We start from the raw sequence: 19,334 nt of genomic DNA on the forward strand, positions 1-19,334 counted from the left end.
TACACCGATATTTTGACAAAATATTGCTGAAGTGTGAGCGAAATTATCGACATCGATATTTGTACGATATGTACATGGATATGTTCCGAAATATCCGTGATTCGAAAAAACTGAAATATCCTCGATATTTCGTCGATATTATCGATTTTTCAGACTATGCGTGTGCCCAACCAAAATTTCCAAAATACTATAGCTCAAGATATTTTATGTGTCAGACAATCCATTTAGTACTTGTAATTGACTGATATTTTTTGGAGGTAGATTGTCTGCCCTTTTGTTTGGGTGCACTTCCTATTCCCTCATATTTGTGTGGTCACGGTTAAATCACGTCAACATTTTATATTAATTTTTTTTATAAAGATAATAAGACAAAAATCAATAAAAATATAAAATGTTGACGTGACTTAACCGTGACTGTACAAATAGGAAGGGATGGGAAGGACACCCAAACAGGAGGGCGGACAATCTGCCTTCTATTCTTTTTCTTTCTCTTTTTATTTTTTATTTTTTTTATTTTTTGCAAAAGGATGTCCAATATTGTCGAACTGGGTTCTAGGGGTTGGTTCGGTTTTTTGCCAAAACCGAAACCAAACCGAAATTTTAGTTCGGTTCATTTTTTTTTCGATTTTTTTCGGTTCGGTTTCGATTTTTTGTTTTTTGTTTTTTTTTTCAAAAAATGAAAAACATTGAAATTTTAAATTTTAACATTTCCAACACAATCATAACATAAACATTCTAACTAGAATCAAAGACAATGAAAATAAACATTTAAAGTTGAACTAAAATCATCAATCAAGTCTTCCAAAGTCCAAACTAACAACCTCACAACACAAAAATCGTACAAATGACTTAGAAAAGTTAAATTGTATGATGTTGTTCAAAGATCAGGGTTGTTTGCTTGACTGCATGTTGACAACTTGATTAGTAAAAGTAATGCGTGGATGGATTTATTTAGTGTGTGTTGGATTCTTTTCCATCACAAATTACGCAAGTAATCTATCCGAAATAAATGTTTATGGATACTGTTACATGTTATATGAGAGTAGATTTGGAAAAGAAAGTTGGGGCAGAAGTAGACAGTGCTATGGAGATGGATGTAGGTACTTCAGGAGGAGGTTTGGTTCCGGAACCTTATATGGGAGAGAAATAATAGGTAAGGGTTTAGAGTTTTTATAGGTCTCTTTTTAATATTTTGAGCTTAAAGTTTGGCAACACATTGAGTTTAGCACATTTTAACTTACAAATTGGGTTTAGAAAATAATACCCAAAACAAATAATTAAATAAAAAATTAATTTAATTAATTCGATTCGGTTCGGTTCGATTTTTTCAATTCGGTTTGGTTCGATTTTTTCTGTTTCAGTTCAGTTCGGTTTTCAATTTTTTGAACCCACCCTTGGGTTCATTCTTGGTTGATCGTACATACCTTTACTTACGCCTTCTTTGGTTTCCATCAGAAAGCTTTTACTTTTCTTCGTCTGTTACTGTCCGAATCCATTTTTTTTAGTTTTCAAGGGTTACCTACCGAAAGCTCTTTGGTCCATTCTTCCTTGTGCATCTTCCTTGTGCATTTGGTGGTTACTTCCCGAATCCTTCTGTCTATGTTCGCTAGTTATTGTCTGAATATATCGGTTATTTCCGGCGGTTTACGAACCGAAGTGATCTCTCTTGTTCTTTAGATCCTCGTTCACCGAACGTGTCGTGAGTTTGATGAAAATGGGTTATTAGAATGCCATTGCCATTGAACAATCAATGTACTAATATAAATGATCGATTAGGCATATTTTATTACCTTGTTCTCGATCAAACTCCTATATGCAGTAGGATTCTCTCTTCTTCTATTCTCATCATCTTCTCTCCACTCCTCTCACACTTTGCTTTTAGTTTTATTGTCTCTATAAAAATTCAATATAAGATGTTGACGTGGCTTAACCGTAACCGTTCAAGTATAAGGGGAGGGAATGGGAAAGAGATTAGGAGGGGAGAGAATCATCCTCCCTCTTATATATCTAACCCCACCAAACCAAAATATAAAATCCAAAATCCAAAACTGAATTTCATTTAATCAGTTGTTGTCGACTTAATTTGTGTGTATTCAGCAAAACCATGCAGATTGGTTGTCTATATTAACTACATTGTAAAAGATGAAGAAGTACAAAGGAAGATGAAGATGATACAGAGAAAAACCAGAAAGATTGTATTGATTAAAATGGAGAAAATGTATACAAAAGAACTTAAAGAAATGATAGCTATACCATCTCTTATATAGCCATATATCCCAATTACAATAATACCCTTCTAACTATATTAACAAGCATAACCACTAGAATAATGTCATGTGGCATTTCTGTTATATCAGTTATTACTCCCCCTCAAACTAAACTTGGAGTATCCAAGTGAAGTTTGAACTAGCCAGTATTTGAGACTGATCTGTGCTTCAAGAATTAACCTGCTGCAAACAAGAAAGCACCCACTGACACCTTTGTTACTGCTGACCAAAAACCTCTGCTCACCCCATGTAACTGCTGACCAAAAACCTCTGCACACCCCATTATCATCACACAAGACTACAACTGTTGCCGTTGGTGAAGCCATGATGAAAACCACAAGTACAATCCAGCTTTATCCTTAACACACCCAACAAATTTTCGACTGTGAACTGAGAAGCCATACAAAATCTATCAAGGAGAATGACACTCCAAAAAAAAAAAACCAAATCTACCAAGGAGAATGACACTCCAAGAAACCAAATCTACCAAGGAGAATGACACTCTAAGAAACCAGACCAAATCTACCAAGGAGAATGACACTCCAATAAACTAAATCTACCAAGGAGAATGACACTCCAATAAACCAAATCAGCCAAGGAGAATGACACTCCAAAGCACAACACAAATCTCAAACTTCTACTAAAAATACCAAATAAGGAGACTGACACTCCATGAACACAAATCATACTGCAACGTAGGAGAATGAAACTCCAAATCATACGGCAACTTAGGAGAATGAAACTCCAAAATTCATAGAAAGAATGACACTTTCTTTTTTAAATTGACAAGAAAACTAATACTATTAACCAAGAAACCAAATATAACCTTCACATGAAACTTTTGAATTGGGTAATTCGACAAACACCAGGATTGCACCCATGTCTAATCTTTCTTCTGTACCAAAGAATAGAGTAGAGATCACAGAATTCACTGACCCATTTCTTCAACCAGTTGGAGTGCACAAAATCAGAACCTGAAGAGCTCCCAAGAGTTGCAATCTTGAACAAACAATCCACAAAAAAAATTGCAATACCCAAATTGTTTCACAGCCAATTCCACTAAAATATCACAAGAAGCAAAAACAGTTCGAAAAATTCTCAACAAGCATACGCTATCAAGCCGCAATGCTCGTCGCCGCCATCAGCAAGCGCAACCATCAGCCCTGTGCAAATATCCATAAACTTGTTGGTCCTCCAAACAGAACCATCCTTATAAGCACCGATGTAGAATTCATTTCACTAAATCGAACTAGAGTGTTGGTCTGGACCCATCTTATACTTGCAGAATTCAGAATCGGCACCTGAGAGAGGCCGCCGCCGTCGTACTTTCTTTCAACCCAGGAACATAACGATCATACTTTCCTTCAACGGAATCGAACACTTGTCTAGAAGCTGATGCTTTTCCTTTCCCAGAATCCGACATTTCCCTAGAAAATTTTCCTTTCCCGAATTCAAGAATCAAGAAGTTCCCACTTCTAATTTGGCCCAAAGGATCAAGATTCAAGCTTTAGACGAAGAAAAATTCGCCACAATTCCAAAGACCAAGATATCATAACACCGATGATCTCTGATCACAACCCAAAACAAAAATTTACCCAGAAAATACATAATGAACTGAACGAAAAAATCTGAAACTGCAGTTCTTGAGCGAAATCGAATGGCATCGCAGGGGCAGGAAGCGATTCTATGCTCAAGCAGATGATGGAGAAGAAGATTCCAGATATTCGGTGGCACATCGAACGGAAGGTCAGTAAGGAGTTCGGCGATTGGCTGGTGGAGATCCTCTTCCCGCTGCCTCGCCGAAGAAGCTTGCCGATCGCCAATTGACCGAGGTTCTGACTCACCAAGGTGAGGAGCAGAGCCACCTCAGCCTCAAAGACACTGTTTACGCTTTGGAAGAGGACGTCGATGACCTTCGATCTCTCCTCTCCAACGTCGATTCTCTCAAGTCTTCCCTCTTCGATTCCAACGCCAAGCTCTAGTCCGTAGGCCTCCCTCTTCTCTCCTCGCTCAATGCCTTCGTCTGATGAAAAATCCCAATACTAAACACAAAACCCTCGGAAGAAAAATCCAAAGACCAACAAAAAAAAAAACGATCAAATATGCGGCAACGAAAGAAAGTAATGAAGAAAAAAAAAATAGAAGAGGAATCGACCACCAAGATCCATGGTGTGAGCCTTGGTGGCTCTGATACCATATTAACTACATTGTAAAAGATGAAGAATTGGTACAAAGGAAGATGAAGATGATACAGAGAAAAACCAGAAAGATTGTATTGATTAAAATGGAGAAAATGTATACAAAAGAACTTAAAGAAATGATAGCTATACCATCTCTTATATAGCCATATATCCCAATTACAGTAATACCCTTCTAACTATATTAACAAACTTAACCACTAGAATAATGTCATGTGGCATTTCTGTTATATCAGTTATTAGTCTATTGTATATACGAAGAAATGTGTGTTTTCAGCAAAATGTGTATTGTACGAATAAATTGATTTAGAGTTAATTATACACCATTTCATGTCCGTTAATCCATGAACTACTTTTGTTTCATTCATTTACTCAGCCATGTGACCTGATGATATTTTTGATCATCCTATCACCCTACAAACAACTCTAATCCTTAATTTAGGTCGACATCATCTTAAACATGAATTGATAATGACAAAGGAAATAGGTCATTGAAAACACTCCACATGCGAAACTCCACCTCTCAATGTATCTGCAACAATATTTTATCTGAAGGCGTCTTGGTTCCATAACATCCAGATGAACACAGTATTAAGGGTAGTTTAGTAAATGACTGAGTTGGTGATAAAACTTAGTATGGTTTAGTTTGTTATAGTTGTAATGTGAGTGGTTAATTTGTAGAATATGGTTATTACATATGTGTAATGGGTTGTATATAGGTAATAATTTCAAGATCTCATTATCAATTACCTGTTGTGAATAATCCCAGATAGATTTCTTTTCTTTTTTATGAAAAAGAAGACTTCCAATATTTCATTCATTAAAAAACGGCAGTATAAATTCATATTATGAAAAACTAGGCCCCAAAAAGTTCCTTATACAAACCATATTTAAGAATATCGCAATAAGTCACTCAGTACTACGATCTGGTAGTATTCTTCTTCACTTGTAAGTGAGAGGTCTTAGGTTTGAATATCGTGAATGACGAATTCGATACCAAATTAAGTTGGCCATTGTGTGGCTTAACTGAACCCCCACTCCTTTTAGTGTAAATATACCGTTGTACTAAAAAAAAATATCATAATAAAGAATCACTAATTGCAAAGCATTAAATAAAATTCAAGCACTAGTCCGAGCTCATCGGGAACTGCAATATTACACATATCAATAAATTTATTAAATTCGTGTTACACGGACATCATGGGAGAACAAAAATCTCAAATCATATAATGGGACAGGAAGGACGATGCTCATGGGTTAATTGCATCACTTAATCACCACCACGATTCCAGATTACCAAAATATATCCCAGATAGATTTCTTCTTCATGAAATCTTCGCAAGAAATAAAAGTCACTAGATACGTTGCCTAATTATGAGATCTGTATCTACACTCAACAAGACAATTAATTAGAAAACCTAATTTTAAGCAAGTAATTACCATATCATTATTTTTGCAAGGTAAGTAATCCTATATTATTTACTATAGATAAAGGCACATGTGATTGGAAACTTGAATATCATAGAAATTCCTTAACCCTCTACTTTCTCTCTTTGCCCCACTCTCTCTCTCCCTTCAATAAAATAGGTTACAACACAAATAAATTCATTGTTACTTAGGATGGTGATGGTAAGCATCATCGCCACTTTAAGGTGGTGAGCAAAAATACAATCGTATCTAAGGCTTCGTTTGGCAGCTCGGATTGTACTGGCTATTTTTGTCGGATAGGATAAATAGTCATCGGATAGTACTGACAAATAGTCGAGCGTTTGATGCAGTATCGAACTAAGGACAGTATTATTTATACTGTGTTTGGTACTGAACTGGATAAGAAAAGAGAAGAGGGATTCTACCGAGCTTCTACTGAGATGGGCATGGCCGTATGTCTGAGATGCTCCCACAGAGAAGAGGGATTCTGAGCATCCGCAGATGCTGTTAATTTGCTAAGAGTCATTGCATGTACAATAAAAAGAAATGGATCTTAAGGGCTTCAAGTTTATAATCAGAGGGGATTAAAAGAACCCAGAAAATGGTATTAAGAAATAAAGGTCAAGGAGATGAAGCAAGTCAATAAGGTCGAGGAAGACGGAGCCCAAAGCCCGTGCCATCGAAAATCAAGGTCCAGGATGACGGATGCACGATCAATGACCTTGTCTAATTTGGGTAAGAGGTGAATCAGACAACGCAGGTCATGGATTCTCTGATTGAGACTCAAATTTGAGGTCTTGTTAGTTTGTGATTCAGGGTTCAGGGCAATGAGGAAGGGAAAGGATGTGAGAGAAGATGGAGCAGGGAGCGAAGCATGGAGGACAAAGCAAGTTCTTAGGTAGTCCTGTTGTATGCGGGGGGCCTCGTCTTGAGAGAGCAAAGCAGAGAGAGCATCTGGAGAGGACCGTGTGTCTGGAGAGGAATGAGAGAGCGTCTGGAGCGGAAGAAGAGAACCCGACTAAATTGTACCATGGTTTTGGATGGTATAAGCAAGCGGGTGTATACCTGATAAAGTTCCCGAATTATTTAATCCGGTGGCTATTTAATACAAACGGACACCAAACACCGTATTCTGTATTATTAGTACTATCCGGTGTCTTATACAGTGTGCCAAACGAGGCCTAATAGACTTATATAAAGAAGAGTATAATTGTTAAACCATCCACGTCTTTTCTTTTTCATAATTACAAATATCAAAACAAAAGAAACAATATCGTTTCGAAATCTTCAAAAGAAATAAAATTCACTAGGTATGTTACCGATAGAGTATTTTTGGTAAACCATACACATATTTCCTTTTTAGTCATTAAAATTTTCCAAACAAAAGAAACAATATCATTTCGAAATCTTCAAAAGAAACAAAATTCACTAGATACGTTGTCCAATTATGAGAGAGTATTTTTGGTAAACCATACACATATTATCACATCCCGACCAGGGCCCCCACCACATCCCGGGTTCGACTCCACCGTAGCACGATATTGTCCGCTTTGGGCCCCGACCACGCCCTCACGGTTTTGTTTCTGGGAACTCACACGAGAACTTCCCTGTGGGTCACCCATCCTGGGAATGCTCTCGCCCAAACTCGCTTAACTTCGAAGTTCCGATGGAACGCGAAGTCAGTGAGCTCCCAAAAAGCCTCGTGCCAGGTAGAGATGAGAATATACATATAAGGCTTACATGATCCACTCTCTTGGACGATGTGGGATCTTACAATCCAGCCCTCTTAGGGGTCCGACGTCCTCATCAGCACACTTCCTGCCAGGGATTGGCTATGATACCAAATTGTCACATCCCGGCCCAAGCCCCTACCACATCTCGGGCTCGACTCCACCGTAGCATGATATTGTTCGCTTTAAGCCCCGACCACGCCCTCACAATTTTGTTTCTGGGAACTCACACGAGAACTTCCCAATGGGTCACCCATCATGAGATTGCTCTCACGCGAACTCGCTTAACTTCGGAGTTTTGATGAAACTCGAAGACAGTGAGCTCCCAAAAGGCCCCGTGCTAGGTAGAGATGGAAATATACATATAAGGCTTACATGATCCACTCCCCTAGACGATGTGGGATCTTACAATAATTGTCACATCTTAGCCCAGGTCCCCACCATATCCCGGGTTCGACTCCACCATAGCATGATATTGTTCGCTTTGGGCCCCGACCATGCCCTCACAATTTTGTTTTTGGGAACTCACACGAGAACTTCCTAGTGGGTCACCCATCATGAGATTGTTCTCGTGCGAACTCACTTAACTTCGGAGTTCCGATGGAATCCGAAGCCAGTGAGCTCCCAAAATGCCTCGTGCTAGGTAGAGATGAGAATATACATATAAGGCTTACATGATCCACTCCCCTGGGCGATGTGAGATCTTACACATATTTCCTTTTTAGTCATTAAAAATCTCCAAACAAAAGAAACTATATTGTTTTGAAATCTTCGAAAGAAATAAAAGTCATTAGATACATTGTGTATTCTATACACAAACAAGGAAATTAATTAGAGAACTTGATTTTATGCAAGTAGGTACTATATCATTATTATTTGAAATTGATTTTCGTTTTTTAATCAGTTTTTGCTCACCCTCTTTACTATGGAGTAGCGTTTCTATTCCTATTTTTTTTTTAATAACAAAAAACAGCTTCATTTTTTGTTGCCTCCAATTTAATTGTTATTCATATAAAAGTAGTTTGCATTCCAAGTTAATGTGGCGTCTCTTTCTTTCATTTTTTTTCTTTCTTCTTGAGACAAACATGAAACTAACACTGAGCATGTATCGCCCTCATTGCCTCCTCCTAATCCTAACCACCTTGTTTTATCTTTCAATTGCTGCCACCGCGTATGGAGTAGGAGGAGGAAGAGAAGAGCACCATTACCCTCCCGGGTACCAACCTCTGAGGGGTGGGTATTACCCCCATTGAAAACTTGAACAACCCACATTTGAGGGAAATTATGGATTTCGCCGTCTCCGAGTACAACAAGATTCATGACAAAAAACTGGTGTTCCAAAAGTTGGTTCGGGGAGAGTCTCAAATAATAGCCGGAATATGCTACAAGCTTTTCATTGAGGTTGTGGATTCTTCTTGAGTCAATAAAGGCCCCATCAACTATGAGATCATTGTGTTCGAGGATCTTTCGAGGACTACTAAATTGGAGTCCTTTGTTCCAGTCTAAAATTAATGAATATTTTATTTTAGTTGGGTCTGGGGAAGCTTTATTTTCCAACTTACTGGAGTTGGTTGTAGGCTTGTAGCAATCCACAATCTGATCCTCAAAATAAATTCAGTCCACCCTATTGTAAGGTTGGAGTTCACAAAACCCAAGGCATGCTATACAACTTTATACAGTAACGTTTAAAAGTGGCTCAATTTTAATATTAAATGTCTTGAATTTATTCAGGTTTTTGTTTCATTCCTGTAATATTTTTGTGCTTGCGGTTTCATTTTGTTACTACATTATTTACGATATTTCATTCATTGAAGAATTGACATTTCAAAGACATATTTATGAAGAATATGTAAGTCGTTCTCTTTTATTGACATAGTGCGACCAACATAAACATTTCCTTATGATCCAGTGAATTTTATGGGATCGAAAAAGAAATGAGTTCCCTACATTGTGGTTTGTAGAGGAGAAAAAAATGTGTGTGGTTAGCTGGTCATATCAACTAAACGTTATTATATTAATCTTATTTGATATAAAATGCCTAGCATTACTTGAGAAAAAATTTTGCTTTTGAAATGAAAGAATGCAAGAACTGATATCAACTAAACGTTATTATATCAATCCTATTTGATATAAAATGCCTAGCATTACTTGAATTTTTTTTTTTTGCTTTTGAAACGAAAGAATGCAAGAATTGATATCAACTAAACGTTATTATATTAATCTTATTTGATATAAAATGCCTAGCATTACTTGAGAAATTTTTTTGCTTTTGAAACGAAAGAATGCAAGAACTGATATTAGTTCGATTAGTGCATAGGTGTAGAGCTTTGACTCTTAATTTATAGAACCATTTATTTTGGTAGTTCTTTAAAAAACCATTTTATAAAAGCATTTAGAGGCACAATTCGTGATTTTGAAGTTCTTAAGTGGTTACTAGTCTATATTCTACACCTAATAAAGTCATGTGTTTTAATCTTTCCTCTCAACCATTTAAAGGTGACGAACTTCAATATTCTACTTGTTGCAAATAGAATTAGTTTAGAAATGTGATTGTATGCATTGGATGTGGAAATTTTAAAATTTCAAAATGATCTTATTTTTGTACAATAAATGGTTCTATGTAACGCGATCATTCGAAATTTAATAATAGCTTGTATGAGTGCGGCTTATCGCAATACAGAAGCGTTTATTTGACATAGCTACCTAACCCAATATTAGTGTATGATGATTATTTGAGAAAATGAGACATAGAAAAAAAAAACACGAGTGTGATCACAGCTACAACATTTCTTGGTTAATTGGTGCTGTTATTGCTTTAATTTAAAAACAATATGGCAATTGCGACAACCCCTCCCCTATTTGCATGTGAACACTCTCTAGATGTCAAAAGAAACCGAGTGTAGCAAGAGCTCAGTTGTTCCGCAATTAGACACACTTTTATTCTACATTCTAGGATAAGGTAGACCTTTGAATCTTAAAACAACCATATTATTATGGTAGGTCTTCAAAAGAGCATCTAGATACACAATTAGAGGCAAGGACTTTGTAATTCAAGTGATTCTTTTATTCTACATTCTAGGATAAGGTAGACCTTTGACTCTTAATTAAAACAACCATATTATTGTGGTAGGTCTTCAAAAAAGCATCTAGATACACAATTAGAGGCAAAGTGTAATTCAAGTGATTAATATCTCTATTATTCATCTGGAGGCCGTGTTTAAGTTTGATGCAAGAGATAGTATGAATGGATAGAACATAGTAGATATCCGGACTCACTCCAACATTTTGCACCAGACAAAAAGTATTGAAATCACTCCTACAAAATTCTTGCATTACATGAAAACCTAGACCATGAAGTTACTAATGGTAAAAGGAAAGTATATACACCCTACCTCTCGTCAATTATATATGAGTGCCTATCAAAGTAGGGATGACAATGGATCAAAACGTTATGGATATACAATTCTCAACCCATCTCCGTTAAGCATTTTATCCCCATCCTCGTCTTCATACTCATTGTTTCAAATTAGGGATTCCCCATCTCCGCCCCCAATGGGGATCTGATTCCTAGCCCCACCCCATTACAAAATTAGAATTAAGATATTTCTTTCAAGTCCACAAAATAATTGAGATATAGAACAATGCTAGCAAATTCAGTTATAAAAATTGTTTTATGATATATCAAGTTTACAAAACATTTTATTTAGGAAATTATTAGTGACACTCCAAAAATATCATTGTGCATTTTTATAAATAGTATTTTTTTTCTTTCTAAATATAAAAAATTCGAAATGTAGAATTAAATTTTCAGAGTGCCAATAACATTTTTTTTTAAATTGAAAAAAAAAGTTAGAACTGAGCCACCACTTTCATCTTTTTCAATAACATATATAAAGTATAATGTTATTCATCTTTTTCATTGAAGAAGTTGAAGTTTTACCATAAAATCAATTAGATATATGGGGAATAACCCAACTTACTTATAAGTCCATGCAAGGTTCATCCACTCATCAATGTGGGATGCATTCTCAACACGCCCCCTCACGTGTGACAAATTTTCAAGCCTAACATGTGTACAACACAACAGGGTAATGTGGAGTGTGTGTGGCCGTTTGACATCATACGTAAGACAATATACTCTAATACCATGAAGAAGTTGAGGTTCGACCATAAAACCAATTAGCTATATGAGAAGTAGCCCAACTTATTTATAAGCCTATGTAAGGCTCCTTTCATCAACGAGATTCGTCGTAAAGACGTACTTAGTTAAGGGTAGTTTTTTAAATGTAGTCCAGGGTGGTTTCTATATAACTCAATGTATCTCTCACTCGTCAATATCATGCAATGAAAAGCCAAATTGAATTCTCTTCTTCCTAGCTTTCCCTCTCATATCTTTCTTCCTCTCTACTTCATTTCTTTCAACTCCTGTGTTAACAGGATAGAAGGTGAAAATATCAGAGAAACCTTTCTGCACAAACCTTCGAACCAAATATCCTCTCCTGTATCTATCTCCTTCTAAAATGAGTTTTAATAATTGGAGAATCCTTTTTGCTACAGTATTTTTTGTACCAATACTGATCTGCGATGCAAGTTCTTTTCAAGCATTTGAAGAGTGGACCGCAGTGCACGGCCGTGTCTACTCCAGCGCTGAAGAACGAGAGCTGCGCCTCGCGATATTCAAAAACAACTTTGAATTTGTGGAGAAATTTAACAAGAATGGGAAAGGTTTTACCGTCGGCCTCAATCATTTTGCCGACTTGACTACTGAAGAGATCACCAACGGGTACTGCTGCAGATTAGTGCAGTCTGATTCGACCACTAACATGACAATCTCAGACAATGTTGTTGCTGTCGGAAACATCGACAACAGTACATGCAGCAGCATCGATTGGGTTGAGTATGGGGTAGTCACCCCAGTGAGGGATCAGACAGAAGAATGTGGTACGTATACGTAACCATATTTAGCATGCTTATTGTGCTGTTCTTTTTTTTTTTTTTTTTTTCCACATACTTAACCGCATTTGGAATTGAACAAAAGAAATTAAGGAACTGAAGAAACCAAATTATATTCTCATGTTATTCATCACTGAAGAAACTCTCATCTTTTGGCATCTATTTCTGTGGTTGAGCAGCAGAATAAGAGTGTTAAAGTTGGGGTTAAGTGTGTGTTAAATAGATGTACAGAAACTTTAAAGTCAATTTTGTGATCATTATTTAAATGCTAAAATTAAGTTTCGAATGTTGATGGCAGCATGTTGTTGGGCGTTTGCCGCAGTTACCGGAATAGAAGGAATTTATGGAATAAAAAGGGGGAAGGACAAGATGGTGCCGGTGTCCCCACAGCAGCTTGTCGACTGTGACGAGTTTAGTGATGGCTGCAAGGGTGGCCTCGAGGCTAATGCATATGACTATGTCTCCAAGAGAGGGATCGTGAGTGAGGCCAGTTATCCTTACAAGGCAAAGAAAGGTGAATGCAACCGAGAGATATTAGAAAGTCTACCCGTTGTCACCCGGATCAATCGATATCACCATGTGTTGCCGAGAGACGAGGAGACCCTGACAAGGGCTGTGTGTCGACAGCCAGTGACCGTCGGAATTGATTCCAGAAGCGCAGCTTTTTATTATTACAAAGGTGGGATTTTTAGAGACGAATGTGGCACTGATTTGATACACAGTGTCACCATAGTCGGTATCGGGAGGGACGAGTCTGGCACCGAATACTGGAAAATCAAGAATTCCTGGGGCAAGGAATGGGGAGAGGGAGGCTACATGAAACTTCTCAAAGATGGTAGCCCGAATGGACACTGTGGCATTACCATGGATGCTACCTATCCAGTGATCGATTGAGTAACAGAACATTAATCATTATATGTAAGTCTATATATATATACACATACACACAAACATAAGGAGACTGTGTTCGAGGATATATGTGTGGTTAAAGATCTGTTAGTTTTATTAATTACATGGTTATTTTATAATATGCAAAGCCATTACAGTTTACATGCATAGAAGATTATTATTGCACGTTTTGCCGATTTATTGCCACCCAAAAAATTCATCTATTTCAATATATCTTCACCCAACTTTTTAAAAAAAAACTTATATAAACCTATAAGTGTACCCACAACTTTCCAAATATAACCTAAGGATTTTTCCAAGTTTTGCCCACACAACCAAACTCCAAACACACCAACCTAAGAACTTTTCCATGGTTCAGGAGCACAATTTTCCAGTACAGATTGCCTGAGGTAATGATCCCACTAAACTTATAGAGCTATGTAGTATGTGTGTTAAAATTTTAAACACTATACGTGTGACTAACGAAAATTTCCAAACTAATATAGCTCAAGATGCTTCATGTGTCAGACAATCAATTTAGTACTTGTAATTGACCGAAAATCATCTTCTTTTTTTTTTTTTTTTGAAAAGGATGTCCAATATCGTGGAACTGGCGGGATCATTGATTGTGTTAAAATATCGCACCTCGACAACGTTTCTGAGAAAAAAGAAGAATTTAAATATTCTAAACTCCACTCCTTGTGATAAAACTCTACACAATATTCTTTGGTTTCCACCCGAAAGCTTTTATTTTTCTTCGGAGGCTACCCTATTAATCCAATTTTTTTAGTTCTCAGGGATTACCTCCCGAAAGCTCTTTGGTTCATTCTTCCCTACGCATTTGATGGTTACTTCCCGAATCCTTCTGTTTATGTTTGCTGGCCGGTTATCGTCTGAATATATCTGTTACTTCCGGTAGTGGACCGAAATGATCTCTTTTGTTCTTTAGATCCTCGTTCGCCGAACATGTCGTGCTTTTGATGAAAATGAGTTATTAGAATGCCATTGCCATTGAACAATCAATGCACTAATATAAATGATCGATCAAGCATATTTTATTACCTTGTTTCTTGACCGAACTCCTATATATCTAACCCCACCAAACCAAAATACAAAATCCAAACCAAAACGGAATTGCATTTAATCAGTTGATATCGACCTAAAGGGTTAAGTTGACTGTTTTCAGCAAAACCATGCAAATTGGTTGTCTATTGTATATATACATATATATGAAGAAATGCGTGTTTGTTTTGTATTATTGTACGGATAAATTGATTTGGAGTTAATTATACTCTGATTCATGTCCTCTAATCCATGAACTACTTTTGTTTCGTTCATTTACTCAGCCATGTGACTTGATATTTTTTAGGGATACTTTGGAAGCGGTCCCTAATCCTTAACATTCTTTTATTAAAACCTTAATAATATTCAAAGTTTGATCAAAGTCCCTTGACTTTGCATACCTCATTATATTACTATTAATATTTATATTTTTATAGTTTTGACATTAATTGTTTGATATTTTATGAGATTTATAATCCTATAAATTTAAAATCCCTCATTATAATACTATTAGAAACGGTTACAATACAAAAAATTCAAACATTTTGATTTAATAAATGGATAAAAACTATGTAAACATAAGAAATAACAAATGGCAAAAGAATGTATCCATAGTGTTAAAAAAATTGGTACATTTTACAAAAAAATAGGTACATTTCACATATAACAAAGTGGTACATTAATAAAGAAGAATGGGTACATTATAAAACTAAAAAGAAAATACTACAAATGAATTTTTAGGGTACAGATAAAAGATTAAAAAATTATGAGTACAAATGAATTTTTTAAAAATATAGGTGCTAAAAGAAATTAATACATGGGTACAAAATAAAACTAAAAAGAAAATACTACAAATTTTAAAAAAATGTTGCAAATTAAAAGTGGGTACAAACTAAAAATATAAATATATGATACAAAGTTTAGGCATAAAACATAAATATACCATATGTAATTTTTCTATCATTGATTAAATATACAATGCGCGTGACGGTATACACATGAGTACAAACACAAATAAAATTTTAAAAAATTGGGCACAAAAAGAAACTAATATATGGGTACAAATTAAAAATGAAAAGAAAATTGGTACAAATTAAAAAATATTTGCAAATTAAAAATAGGTACAAACTAAAAATAAAAATATATGATAAAAAATTTAGCCATAAATATAAATATACTAATTGTAACATTTTTAACACTAAATGATTATATTTAAAAATAAAAATATTTTATTATTCAAATAATTAATGATGTTATTAATACCCAAGGACCTTAATCAAAAATTGAAAATGAATAGTATTTTAATCAATGGAGTAACAAAAAGAAGGATGAGAACCTAATTTTCCCTATTTTTTATCATTCTATAACTCTACAAACAACTCTAATCCTTAATTTAGGTCGACATCATCTTAAAAATGAATTGATAATAACAAAGGAAATAGGTCGTTGAAAACCCTCCACATGCGAAACTCCACCTCTCAATGTATCTGCAACAATATTTTATCTGAAGGCATCTTGGTTCCAGAACATCCTGATGAACACAGAACAACAGTACCCTACTATAGTCTCCAGACCTATTTGGACTCAAATCCCTTAATTTACCCAATTATCCAACCTCCACGCGAAAAGTTTGTTTCAGAAACTGCATTTGTTTCAGAATAAATTTTTAATAGTTGAGATTTCATATCTAACGTTTCAAACTTAGTTTTTAAGAAACATACTGTAATCATTTTTTTATATTAATTATATTTAGGAGAGAGGGGAGAGCTAGAACTATTACAATAATTTAGGGGATGAGTTTCGAACTAAGAACGCATGGGTGAAAACTCAATACCCTACCCATTAGGACATTTAATCACATGCAACATATGCAATCATATATTTCCAACAATCTTTGGCATAATTTTGTTATTAATACTTTTTATTTGATACAATTTTCATGAACAATTGAATACAACTATACAAGCAAGTTCATCGACTAACAAAAGTCATATTTGTCTAGTTATAGCTTGATTTGATATCATAAAAATTACATGTATAAATAGGAAGCCAAACATTCTAGAAAGAGTCAAAAGCACTTTTCAATATTTTACTAAGCATTAAAATCACTTTTTATTGTGTAAACAATTTTTTTTCACTAAACAACAAACTGTTTCTTTGTAACACAAGTGTTATTAACAAAAAAATTGCAAAATAAAAGCATTTTATAAAGAAGAATTTTCAAACGAATCCTTATACAGAGTAAGAAATTTAGCTCAACTCTTAAATTACTACTCTACCAGGATCGATACCAAAACTAAACCCCTTGGTCTACAGTGTTAACCAAGTATCTCAGGTTCTATGAATGTAGAGAAAGAGAGAAAGAAAATTGTAGACAGAAAAATAGGAGGGAGAATATGATTGAATTGATATCTTGTTTAATAAGGAAGCTATTACAAGATAGCATATTTATAGTCATAGTTAACCGACTCTTTTAACAAATATAACATACAAGCTAATCTGTTTATATGTGGCATCATCTTAGCCTTACAATCTTATACTTCTAACATCCCCCTCAATCTCATCCTTGGAGCTGCAAAGCATTAGATTGTTACAATGAACCTTAAACAAAGGAGCACTCAATCCTTTTGTGAGAATATCAACAAATTGTTCTTGAGATGAAACAAACTGAACAAGTAATTTCTTCTTGGCAAGCCTCTCTCGAACAAAGTGAACATCTATCTCAATATGCTTAGTTCGCTGATGTTGAACTGGATTGAAGGATAAGGCAATTGCTGAAAGATTATCACAAAACAGCACAGGGGAAGAACTAATGGAAACCTGCAAAAATGCCAGAATTTGTTGTATCTAGTTTAATTCAGCAGCTGTTGAAGACATTGCCCGATATTCAGCTTCAGTAGATAATCGAGAAACAGTTTGTTGTTTCTTAGATGACCAAGAGATGGGATTGGTACCTAAGAAGACAACTAAACCGGTTGTAGACCTCTTTTTCATTAGGATCTCCAGCCCGGTCAACATCACTAAAAGCTTTTAGATTCAAATCACCCTTGGAATATGTTAACCCTAGATGCATAGTCCCTTTTAAGTATCTTAAGATCCTCTTCACAGCTGTAAAATGAGAATTCATTGGTTCTTGCATAAACTGGCACACCTGATGAACAGAAAAGGCAATATCAGGCCTAGTGAATGTAAGGTACTGATGAGCCCCTACTATACTCTTATACATGGTTGGATTGTTATAGGGTTGACCATCATCCTTCAAAAGCCAATTATAAGGAAGACATGGAGTATCACAAGCTTTAGAGTCAATCATTTATGTTTTATGCAGCAGATCTTGTATGTATTTAGTTTGGGATAAGAACAGACCATTTGTATGTTTAGTAATTTGAATCCCCAGAAAAAAATGTAAAGGCCCCAAATCCTTGATATCAAACTTAGTTGTTAGAGAGTGAATGACCTGTGTAATTGCTACAGAACTGCTCCCTGTGATGATTATATCATCAACATACAACAATAAAATCACAACAGTTTCACCAGCTTGCTTGAAAAAGAGAGAAAAATCAGAATAGGTATTTTGAAACCCCATAGAAGGTAGAAATGCAATGAACCTTTCATTCCAAGCCCGATGGGCTTGTTTCAACCCATAAAGGGACTTGTGTAACTTACAAACTAGATCAGGATTATTAGCATCTACAAACCCTAGAGGTTGAGCCATATATACTTCTTCTTGAAGAATGCCATGCAAAAAAGCGTTTTTGACATCAAGTTGTCTAAATGGCCAATCAAATTGAGTTGCCAATGCCAACATTAACCTGACAGTAGTTGGCTTCACCACAGGACTGAAGGTTTCTCCATAGTCTAAACCAGGTTCCTGGCTAAACCCTTTTGCTACCAATCGAGCTTTATGCCGAGCCATAGATCCATCAAAGTTCTTTTTGATCTTGAATACCCATTTGCAGCCCACTAAGTTCTTTTGTGGTGGTAAAGAAACCAAACTCCATGTCCCTTGTTTATACAATGTATCCAGTTTCTCTTTCATAGCATTTAACCAAACTGGAACCTTGAGTGCGGACTTGTAACTAACAGGTTCCACCAAAGAAAGATCAACATTTGTAGATTCATCAAATGTTGTCAAGAGTGCCTTCTTTTTAACAATTCCACTTTTACTCCTTGTTTGCATAAGATGTAAATTTAGTGGAGGTATTGTCAACACAACTTGAAGACTATCAGGACTAAAATCAAGTTCCACAGGGATCTTAGGATAGGAATTTGCAGCTGCAGTATTGGACTGAGATATAGGATTTTGGGTTACTGTTTGTGAGAGTACTGATGGAGTTTGAGTGGAAACAGGATGTTGTAATGGTGTAGCAACAGGACTATGAGATGATAATCTTTGTGACACAGGTATAGAAGATGTATGTGATGATGAATGAGATGGGAATGTAACTAATTCATTAAGACTATTAGTGACAGGTAATGGATATGTAAAAGTAGCTGCTTTAGAGGACCGTGTATGTGTCTTATATGAAGAAGTAGTTGCTGTCAATAAGGCTGAGTAAGGAAACTCTTGTTCATCAAAGATCACATGCCTAGAAATGTAGAACTTTTGACTTAACACCTCATAACAGATATACCCTTTATATTTGGAAGCATACCCAAGAAAAACACATTTGGTTGTTTTTGGTTGCAATTTGGTATTGTTGTAAGGCTTAAGAAGAGGATAACAGGTACACCCAAAAACCCTTAAATGTGAAATTAAAGGTAACTCCCCAAACAAAAGCTCAAAAGGTGACTTATTCTGCAAAATT

General features: G+C 35.7%; 1 protein-coding gene across 1 annotated transcript; it reads left to right on the forward strand.

Annotated features, from left to right (window-relative positions):
• The first annotated feature begins 11,988 nt into the window (after positions 1 to 11,988).
• On the forward strand, positions 11,989 to 13,542 carry LOC126593928 (stem bromelain-like). Its single transcript, XM_050260098.1, has 2 exons — positions 11,989 to 12,564; positions 12,875 to 13,542. Exons 1-2 carry the CDS (start codon positions 12,144 to 12,146, stop codon positions 13,468 to 13,470), a joined length of 1,017 nt encoding a protein of 338 aa, XP_050116055.1. The 5' UTR covers positions 11,989 to 12,143; the 3' UTR covers positions 13,471 to 13,542.
• The last annotated feature ends 5,792 nt before the right edge of the window (positions 13,543 to 19,334 follow it).

The sequence above is a fragment of the Malus sylvestris genome, chromosome 12 (assembly GCF_916048215.2).
Source record: "Malus sylvestris chromosome 12, drMalSylv7.2, whole genome shotgun sequence".
In the NCBI taxonomy this organism is placed as follows: Eukaryota; Viridiplantae; Streptophyta; class Magnoliopsida; order Rosales; family Rosaceae; genus Malus; species Malus sylvestris.